The sequence below is a fragment of the Athene noctua genome, chromosome 16 (assembly GCF_965140245.1).
Source record: "Athene noctua chromosome 16, bAthNoc1.hap1.1, whole genome shotgun sequence".
Taxonomy (NCBI): domain Eukaryota; kingdom Metazoa; phylum Chordata; class Aves; order Strigiformes; family Strigidae; genus Athene; species Athene noctua.
The window spans coordinates 16,631,789-16,641,992 of NC_134052.1; the positions used below are offsets into that span (position 1 = coordinate 16,631,789).

At 61.4% G+C, this 10,204-nt stretch overlaps 1 protein-coding gene across 2 annotated transcripts; it reads right to left on the minus strand.

The window, feature by feature from the left end:
- Positions 1 to 3,635: 3,635 nt before the first annotated feature.
- Positions 3,636 to 8,976, minus strand: COMMD7 (COMM domain containing 7). 2 transcript variants are annotated; one of them, XM_074920095.1, is made up of 9 exons: positions 8,823 to 8,976; positions 7,540 to 7,593; positions 7,337 to 7,439; positions 5,681 to 5,737; positions 5,568 to 5,605; positions 4,927 to 5,017; positions 4,760 to 4,809; positions 4,293 to 4,341; positions 3,636 to 3,992 (listed from the first exon to the last, which is right to left on the minus strand). In XM_074920095.1, the coding sequence occupies exons 1-9, from the start codon at positions 8,904 to 8,906 to the stop codon at positions 3,916 to 3,918; spliced, it is 603 nt and encodes a 200-aa protein (XP_074776196.1). In that variant the 5' UTR covers positions 8,907 to 8,976; the 3' UTR covers positions 3,636 to 3,915. The 2 variants fall into 2 exon arrangements, with proteins under 2 accessions (XP_074776196.1, XP_074776197.1); XM_074920096.1 differs by having other exon boundaries at positions 7,337 to 7,442.
- Positions 8,977 to 10,204: the final 1,228 nt, after the last annotated feature.

Sequence of the window (10,204 nt, forward strand, 5' to 3'; positions counted from 1 at the left end):
GGCAGCCCAGTAACATGGAGCTGGGCGCTGCGGGGAGCGCTGGGACGGGGCAGCGGAGCCGCCTGGGTGGGGGCTGCTGGGGGGCTCCCCCCGCCACGCTCCCCCGCCACGCTCCGGGCCGTCGTGGCGGCCTGGCCCGGGCTGTCGGGCACAGGGCGGGTTTGTCACGGCGGGCCCGGTGCTGGTGACGAAGCTGTGTCTGCCCGGGAGCAGCTGGGCTGGCGCCCACATCGCCCTGAGCGCCCAGCCCCGGCCCCGCCGCCGGCCCTGGGGGAGCCCAGCGATCCCCCCCGCTCTGCCGTGGCTCAGATGGGCTGGCGGGCTCCCACCGTCCTTCTCGGGCCAGTCCTGGCGCCAGCGCCCGGGAATTGTTTGCTGCCTGCGCTGTTGTGCCACAGGCCGTTTCTGGTGGCCACCTCCCGGTGCTGCGGGAGAAGATGGGTTCCTTATGCCTGAGCATTCATTCGCGCTGCTGAGCGACAGCCTGCGGTCTGGCTGAGCAACCCCAATTGTTCCCAGTGTGCCTGGACAAAGAAGTGCCTAGAGAGATGGCAAGGCTGCGGAGGACATGCTAGGAATATTTCCATTGCCTTGGACGCCACTGGTTTGTTTTTTTCTCCCCGCTCCTGCAAGAATGGGAGGCAGCGGCTCAGCTTCACGGGCAGGGGGGGATGCGGCCCGGCCTGGCCCGAGCAGGGTGGGTGCAGCCTGTCCCAGACCAGGCTGAGGGCTCATTCCCGGGGAGCGTGTCCTCAGCCGACTGAGGGTCTCCCCCCACCCAGCATGGGGAGCCCAGGCAGCCCCATGGCCCCCCTGTGGGTCCCTGTCCCCAGGGACTCACGTGGCACCGCAGGGCGGTGGCACCATCCTGGGGCCTCCTGTGTGCTCAGGACTGCTGTCCTCAGGCAGACAAAGCCAGCTGGGGAGTTTGCAGCTGGGGTTTTTGCTGGGTGCGGCATCACCCCAAAACCTGGAGGAACTGGGGAGGGGATCGGCACAGGGTGAGGAGGGGCAGGACTGGCTCCATCAGCCACGCTGCTCCGTGCGGGGTTAACGCCATCATGGAGGCAATGCCTTTTCCTTTCCTCCTTTTTTGCTTCCTTTCCTTTCCCCCTTTTTTGCTTCCTTTCCCCATTTTTTCCTTTTCCCCCACTGCAAGCTGCAGGCTTTGCTCGGCGCTGGGCTGAGCTCCAGGCTGCTGTGAGGGCTGTTGCCTGCTGGTTCTTCTCCCCAGCTCCTCTCACCTGCTGTGGCTCATTTCCAGCTGTTGACCAACCCCGAGATTTTTTTGCCCTATTTTGCAAGCAGGAAAGCTGGGGCAGGGACGAAGACCGAGCTTTCAGAGCCCTGGGCATGGAGCGGCTCTCCGCGCGGCCTGTGAACGCGGTGGGGGGGTTCCCGCGGGGGCTCTGCCGCTTCCCACGCGACCTGCTCAAGGTCGGGCAGAGCCGGCAGCGAGTCCCGGTTCCTTCCTTCCCCGCGGCCCGCGGGCTCGCAGGCGGGAGCGGGAGCGGAAGCGGAGCCTGTGTCTGCTCTGCTACCTCTGAGCAGGGGGAGGGCGGCCGGAGCCGCAGAGGCTTTTGTTCTCGGGGCTCGGGGGGCTCCCGCACACGTGAAGGGAGCGGCATCGTCCGGTGGGGAGAAGATGCCGCCTCCTCCACAAACACCGTGGCTCCCTCGGTCATCGCCATCCGCCAGGGCTGAGGGTCAGAGCAGCGCTGAGCCGGGCCGTGACAGACCCCGGCTGCCCCGGCGCGGCCTTGCGGGAGGTGCAGGGGTGACGGGGGGGTGCCCGGGAGCGCGGGACCGTCGCAGCCTGGCTGCTGGGGACCATGCCGCCATCTCCCCCGGGCTCGGGAGGGACTGCCCGCCACCCCGGGGCACAGTGACGGGGTCCCCGCTGCGGCAGGCGGGGCTGCACGAGCGTCTGAGCGTGCAGGGGGTGACCGTGCTGCGGCTTCAGTGCGGCTGAGCCACCCCTGCCCGCGCGTCCCCCACGGCCACCCCCACAGCAGGGCCCTGGGTGGGAACGGGGCGGGGGGGCCGCGGCACGGAAATGGGCCGAGAAAGCCCTCGGGGAGGCCAACGGCTGCCGGAGTACAGTTAGCTTCACCCCAAGCTGGCAAGAGGCCCCTGTTTCCCCTGCGCCCGCTGTCCCGCCGAGATTAGCTCTCGGCTGGCTGGGCTTGACGGGCAGCCGGAAGAGGCCGAGCAGCGCGGGGCCGCCCGGAAACCGGGGCAAACTGGGGCAAACTGGGGCAAACTGGGGCAAACCGGGCACGGCAGCAGCCCCTTCCCTCCCAGTGGCAGCTCAGTCCCTGCTCGACCCTCCCCGCGGCCGTGCCGGGCTGCGCTCGCCGAGTCCCCGCGCGGGGGCCCGGGTGTTCGCCGCCACCCCGTGTGCTGGCGGCCAGGCGGGGGCCCACGCTGTGCCCCAACGGTGGGGCTGTCGTGCTGCGCTTCCCGGCGCCCTGCTCACCCCGATTCGGGGCTGCCGGCTCGGCTCACGCCCGGCCAAGTGCCTGGGATGAAGGGGCTCTCCCGGGGTGCTGGGGAGCGCTGGTGGCGGCACGGAGGTCACGGCACCGCGGAGCAGCGCAGAGGTGACCCCCACGCTTGGGGTCAGCGGGCCCAGAGCGGCCGAATCCCAACCGGGCAGGGGGAGGAGCGCGGGGGGGTGGCGGATTCCTGACCCACAGCTGGGCCTGGCATCTGCACCGGCACCGCCGCCGATCCACCTCCCGCCGTCACTGGATGGGGTTGAGCGGTGCCGCCCGGGCACCGGGAGGGCGAGGAGGGATGATGGGAACAGGCAGCAGAAAACGTGAAGAAAAAAAAAAAATTCCTTTTGTCTTGAGACAGCAGCCCTTCGGACCTTCTCCTCCTCCCTGAAATAGTTTTTCCTGCCACCTAAAAGGAGATGGAATATTTTGCAGGGCATTATTTCAGAGGACTTTTATTATTAAAAAAAATTTTGTACCATAATCATGGGACACAGCTTGAAATGCTGGTGAATGGTCTGATATGTGGGAAAATAAACATGCAAATACCGTCCCCAGGTTTGCCAGCAGGATCCCCCCGTTTCCCAAACGCTCGGCTCAGGCTGTTCCCGTCACTGGTCCCAGTGGCCCACGCGGGGCCGCGGGGAAACGCCGCTGCTCCGGGGGGGCTCCGCGGCGCCTTTCTCGCAGGAACCGTCTTTCTGCGCCCGGGTTTGACCGAAGCAGACGCTGGCGCAGGGACCCGCGGTGCTGCCGGGTGCCCCAGGACAGCGAGTGCCCCCAAGTGTGGGCTGGGAACGGAGAAAATCTCACCGGTACCTTCCCCGGTGCCTGCGCTGTGACCGAGTGTGTCGGGGAAGCCCCGGGGTGGTTTTACCCCTGTGCACGGGGGCAGATGTTTAAGGTTGACGATCCTCTGCCCCCGAGACACTTTTCCATCGTGCAGCACGACGGGGAAGTTTGTAACTGACCCATTTCTTAACAGGAGAGAAGCGAGAGGCTGGGGAGCGATTCACCGGGTTAGATGCTCTCCTCACCCCCCCCTTGTCCTCTCTGCTTCGTTCCTCCAAGTTTGAAAATGACTCTTTGCTGCTGTTTCTCTTTTTCTCACAAAATCGAGTTCTGATACAAATGGAGCAGGATGGCAATGGGTTTATTTCTTTGTTATTTTAATACAAGTATCCACATACTTCTGACCAAAATTTCTCATAATAGTATACAAAAAAAAAGATGAGTGGACTTGTAGCTGCTCCCTAACGTTTGCCAAGGTTTTGGGTTGTGAAGGATTGATGGGTCCTGGGCCGTGACACCGCTCGCTGCGCAGCCTTCGCTTATCAGGGTGTCAGAGCAGATCTGCAGCCCACGAGGAGAGAGGAAACACCCCGGGCAGATGTCGGTTCAGGCCCCCGCGCTTTCAGCTGAAGCTTTCCAGACTGGTTTTGACCCGTTCCATTTCATGCAGAAAACTGTAGAACTGGGGCAAAGTTAACTCTGCAGAAAAAAAATAAAAGGAGGCATCAAGTTTTGGATGTCAGGTTACGCTTCCAAGACGGGGGGAACCGTTCTGGTGCTACGTTCTGGCCGGGGGCAGCTGGCTGGGCCCTGGGGGGTCCGTGTCAGGATCCTCCCAGCAGCAACTGGCGCCTGGGGATCGGTTCCTTCCTTCACCTGCCATGTCACCAGCCGAGGGTGCGGACCCGGAGAGGTCCCTGCCAGCACAAAGCTCCCCCACCTCCACCAACACCCGGGAATTTCGCCTACTCGAACGCTCGCTGCTTCTCCAGAACTCACCTATATACACGTTTTCCATTTGGCTCCCTTTTTTAATCACCAGCTTCAGCTTGGGGAAAGAAAAAGCAGAGGCATTTTAATTCAGAGCTGTGTTCTGAGCCCCACGGAAAGGCCACGCGCAGGGGTCCGCTGGGAGCGCTGGCGGAGCTCTGGGGGAGCGCAGCAGTCCGTACAGCCTCCACATTCCCCCTCCCTCCCCACGACAGCGTGACCTTCGCTAGCTTGAGCCTTTTGAAGAGCTTTTCCGAGCGGGCCACACTTCTGTGACCCACAATGTGTCGAGAAGAGAAGCCGACAGCAGCGTGTCCGCTGGCGGCCGTGCCGGGAGGCCGCGGCAGACGCGCGGCTGCAGAGCTCGTCCCTGCCAGGCCCAGCTCCCCCCCAGCCCCTGGCGCTTCCCACGCGCCTGGTCGCAGCCTCTTCCTCAACCACGCACCAACCTCAACCCTCTGATGCAGGAGATTTACCTGTAAGAAGATACTCCCCACTTTTTCCAGTTCACTGCTCCCAGCAGTCACTGTGAGTCGGAAAGGAGAGAAGGCAGATAATTCGTTAGCCAAACTGTGACATAAGAAGTTATTTAGCTGAGGGCTGCTGCTGGATTTCCAAACCCGTTATGTTTTAGCTCTATTACCTCCAAACTTCCACTCCATATCTACCAGCTGGTTAATCATCAGCGTCTGACCAACAGCCAGGCGCGTCAGGGTGGGGGAATTCACCTTCCACTGCAAGAGCAACAAACACACGAGCGATCAGTTCTCCCTGTTACCTGCGATTTCAACGCCCGTCAGAAACGAGGCAGACTGGTGACAGAAGCCCAAAGCAGAGGCGTGCAAAGGGGCAAACCCATGCGGTCGGGAGGGCCTTCAAAGATGTTTGGGTCCTGCTAGGATTTCCATCTGCTTGTCACTTCTGTAAATGAAACTCACCGTTTTTGTTTTAACCCCGGTTCAGTGTAACAATATCTGTGCAAAAAGCCATGTGTTCGTGTAACTGCATGACCTCGGGGCTCACAGCATGCAAAGCAGGAAAACGATCAAGTGAAAGCCACCCAGAACACGGGAATCCCAAAAGCCATGAGGCAGAGGCCACAGCAAACCAGAAGTATCATTAGATACTCGGTTATCCGAGGACCTTCAGTTCAAAATTCTGAGCTGGTTTTGAAGAAAATACCCAGAGTGCTGACACGTCTCAGTAGCGCAGCAGGGATTTACAAGTTCCCGCTCAAAGACTGTCATTTTGTTAGCTTAGAAACAAGCAAAAAGATATTAATACCTGTTCTGCAAAATAACTGGCTTTCTCTTCACTGAGGCCTGTGGGAGAAACTGAGATTACTATATGTGATAAATATTCATTATCTTTTATTTAGTGAAAGTCAGGTGACCTACCTAGAGCAATAAAATCTGCTCTGACTTGCTCGGAAGACAAATTCCTCTTCAGGGCACCTGAATAAACAACGCAAGGAAGAAAAAAATCACTTTTTACTGAGTCAAGCCAGTCTTTACCGAGTCAAATAAATGCAGGGATGGAGACTCTGCGATAGGAAGCCTCTGTTCCTGGGCTGTGTTTTGAAACAAACCACAGCTCCTCGAGATAGGAAACGCAGCCGTGCCTGCCGGTACCTCTGCGGATGCCCAGCGCTTTAAAAGTCCGGGCGCTGGGAGTGCCGGGAGAGCGGGCGAGATTTCAGTGCGGGTATCCATGGGAACAGCAGCAGCGGTTGTGTTTTGAAGTTGCTGCTTTCTCTCCTATAGAAGCTTGGCTTGTTAAAGGAGAACTGTTAAGGCTGGCAGGCTACTAATTTGACCTACCTGCTGTGTTTTGGATTATGGGTGTGAACGTGTGCGTATAACACTTTCCCCTGCTGCGCCTGCCTCCTTTGTTCTGGGGCACAGGCAGCACATGGAAGTTTACAAGGATTCTGTTCTCTGAACCAAGAGCAGGAATCTCATAAATTCAGAGATTGCCAGTCCCACGTGGCTCCCTGTCTGTGGCGCGCACAGGCCAAGCTCTCTGCCGGGATCTGTGCGGGTGCTGCCTGTGGCACCCCGGAGCTGAGAAAAGGTACAGCAGGACTGGAGCCAGCACACGCAAACAGGGACACCGAGACTGAGCGCACCTGGGCCAGAGTCAGGAAGGGAGAAAACCCCGATTCCACGTTAAATACTCCCAAGAGATTCCACATTAAATACCCCCAAGACAGTTGTAGGAAAAGAAATTATTCAGCGCTGCTCCTGGATAGAAGAAATGGCTCGAAGCAGCAGAACGAGTTTAGGCCGAATGCAGGGAACAGTTGTGCACGGCTTCACTGCTGTGAAGGGAGCCGTGGGGAACCCAGGACTGGAGGGCAATAGCAAGGGGCTGTTAATAACGAGAACGATCAACGGGATGAACGTGCAGTGGAGGTGTTTGATGCATTAACATGTCAAACAGCTGCCACAGCAGCAGAGTAATCTCATAAAGTGCTGGAATCTGGGGTATTCAGGGGGAATCCCCCTGCCCCTCTTCCCCACTCTTTATGAATGACAAACCACTGGACACGTGTTTCCCCAAAACAAGACTGAAGGACAGATGTCTCCTTTACGTGGCCTAGAGCTGCCCCAGCTCCCAGCCCACCCTAGAGGTGCGCACACACTGTCTTATCGGTCTCCGACAGCACTTGTCCTTGCCGGGATTACAGTACCGGGTCACTCGGATGCAGCTCCTACACAGACTCAGTGCCAACACAAGGCTGGCAAAATGGATTTACAGGTACAAGTTAAACCAAGCACTGTCCCAGGGCTGTGCTTGCACTTAATCCACGGCGAGTTTAGTTAAGCCTGTGAGACGTGTGTGCAGGCAGGGTATAAAGAATACAAGGCCCAAGTCGGCAAACAGGGATATTTCAACAGGAGAATTTTTTGATTCTTAAGTGTTAATCCACGTATTGTTGCACTCAGCGTGCAAAGCGAGTGCACCACAGTTCTGAAGACACACTTTAGCCACATGCAGGAATGGACCCAACTGTTGGGCCTCAGGGCAGCACATGCAGATGTATCACTTACCATTAGGCACCAGAAGAATACTTTTGACAATGTTTTTCAGGGGGCCCAAGCTGATTTTATTCATGGTGGCGAAGTCTGAGAGCTGAGTCATAAACCTCTCTACCTGCTCAAGAGAAAGAGCAGGGACACAATCGTACCTCTGCACGTTTCTCACCGGAGAGCTGCATTCACACCCTCCTCCTGGGCGCCTGCGCAGGCCGTACCTCCTTGGGCTCCGTTAGAAAGCGGAAGAGCACTTCGGTCAGCGCCGAGAATTGCTGTGAAGGAACAGGAACAGTGTTACGGCGTCGGGCATCAGCACGCTTCATTTCCCAGCACCTCGGCCCCCCCCCCTCCCCGACTTGGTGGCGACGCCGCGCCCTGACGCAGCTCCACCTGCGTCCAGAGTTTGCTGGGAAGGTATCCCCGTCCTCGGCATCACCAGGTGCCTCGGGATGGGAGAGCCTCCGGGAAGCTTTTCAGAGACTCTCAAAGGGTTTGTGCAGCTGGTAGCTGGCACTGCAGAGGGCTTGTGTGACTCGTGGCTCCTTGGAAGCTGCTCCTCTACCCTGCGTAATCCAAAAACCGCGGGTGGGAAAAGATGCGAACGTCTACTCTAATGTTTCACAAATCCCGTGGGGTAACCAGACTAACCGAGGAAAGGAAAGGAACTGGCTAAAGGTCTCGTTGCTGCCTTCAGAGGGTGCAGCTGGCAGGGCTGGAGGTGCCCGTAGGGCAGAGCACCCCCCGCTCCCTCTGCCCGCACCAGCGCTGGCACGGGCGCAGGCCGTCACCTTCTGCAGGAGCTCGTCCTGTCCCGGTGTAACGGGGACGGCACCGGGCAGGTCCCCACGGTTCTGGGAAGCTGCGCTAAAAGCGCCTCAGCTCTGCCCTAACTTCAGCCCAAGCTGAACCAGGTTGTGCGACACGGCTGGACACGGGGTGTCGGCGACCGGGACAGAGGGTGGGGGCAGCGCCCACGGCCCGGACGCTGTGCAGCCCACCGGGAAAAACCAGTGTTCGACAGGGCCCTGCAGCCCCCCGGCACGACGGGCGCCCCTTGCGAGGGACCCCGCGCCCTGGGAAACGCGAAACGGCTCGCCCGGCCCCGGACACCACAAACCATGTGGGTTCGTTCAAAACGTGAATCACTCCGGGGGGGGCTGAGACCCAGCGGGGACCCCGGCACTGGGGCCGGGAGGCCTGACTGGGCCCGGGCGCCCCGTGGGGCCGGTCCCGGGGCCGCTGTGAGGGTGTGGGGTCTGCTGGGGCCGCTCCGGAGCCCCGGGGCCTGCCGAGCCCCCCGGGCCCGGTACCGGCGCCGCTCCGGAGCCTGCGGGGCCCCACCGGGCCCGGTACCGGCGTGCTCCGGAGCAGCGGGGCCGGCGGGCCCGGCACCCCGGGCGGCGGCGGGCCCTGTGCGGCTGCGGCTGCCTGGGGCCGGCGGCGCCGCGGGCTCCCGGGCCGGGGCTGCCCCGCGGCCGCGCCCCGCCCTCCCCCGGCCCACCTGGGCGCTGAGCTGGTTGAGGTTGTTCATGTCGCCGCTCACCGCCTCCGGCACCGGGTCGCGGGTGAAGTTGAGCAGCCCCATGGCGGCCGCCGCGGCTCCGCCCGCCCCGCCCGGCCCCGGCGCGGCGCCCGCCTCAGCCTGAGCATTGGCGGCCGCACTTTCCGCAGCGCCGCCGTCCCGCAGCCCCCGGGCCCGCAGCGGCGGCGGGGGGCGGCCGAGGGCACCCGGTGGGGCTCCCGCCGCCCTCCGGCCCCCGCCGCAGCCCCGGGCGGCCGCTGGCTGGTGGCCGCTGGCTGGTGGCCGGCGGGGCCGGGGGCCGGCAGGCTGGGTGGCCGGCAGGCCGGTGTGCCCGGTCGCCCAGCCCGGGGCGCGGTGCCACAGGCCCCGTGGCCGCCGCAGGCAGGCGGGGGAGCGGGGCCAGGTTCACCTCCCAGCACAGATAGTTTGGATGCGGAGGTTTGGGCCAGCCTCCTGCTTTCCCACCGAAACCCGGGGGGTAGAAGCCCCAGATCCGAGCTGCAGCGCGGGTGTGTCTGCGGTTGTGCCAACAGTGTTTACTCTTCACTCCTCCGAGATCCCGAGACGGGATCCACGCGTTTAACGCCACGCGTTGACCCCTTCCATGGCGCCGGCTCGCTGGCGGAGCCTGAAGCGCGGGCGGCCGCGGGAGAGCAGCGGGTCCCTCGCTGAGCCCAGCCTTGAACTCCGCCCGGGGCAGAGCTCTGGCTGGCAGCTCAGCAGGGTCAGTTGGTTTGCTCTACAAAAACACCAAGTAAACCGTTTAAAAACCGTAGTTCACAGGAAAAAACTTTTTTTCTTTTCCCCCCGAAAATCCCACTTGGGACCCGACTCGGGTGTGATTTTGCCCCTTGAGCTGCTGCCCCCAGCGCTGCCCGCGGCTGAGCCTGGCCCAGGCGCAGGGTGCCGGCGATGGGTGGCCCAGGGCCGAGCAGCCCACGGGCAGAAAGCGGCTGGGTGTCGGAGGGGTCAGGGTTTTGCGGGAGGTTCGACCCGATTCTCGCCATAACCCCGGAGCGGGAGGTCTCGATTCCGAGACCTGTAGGGAGGCAGGTGAGCGGGCACATCCCCTGCTCGCCCCGTTACACCGGCTTGTTTCTGTCTGTGCCTGGGACGGAGGCCTTGGCCCAGGAAATACTAACAGGGGATGTATTCCAGAGGACGAAGGGGCTGATCCCATCCCTGAAGACTCCCTTGCCTTATCGGTGTGAACGTGTGTGATCCCTTTTATCCGGGAAGGTGTTCGCTGGCTGCCTGGGTGGACAGCCCAGCACATCAAAACCTTTGTGGAAGGTAAAACTGTGGCAGCCCACAAGGGTTGTGTTCTATTATTGACACTTTCAGTTGCAAATGAGAGCGTA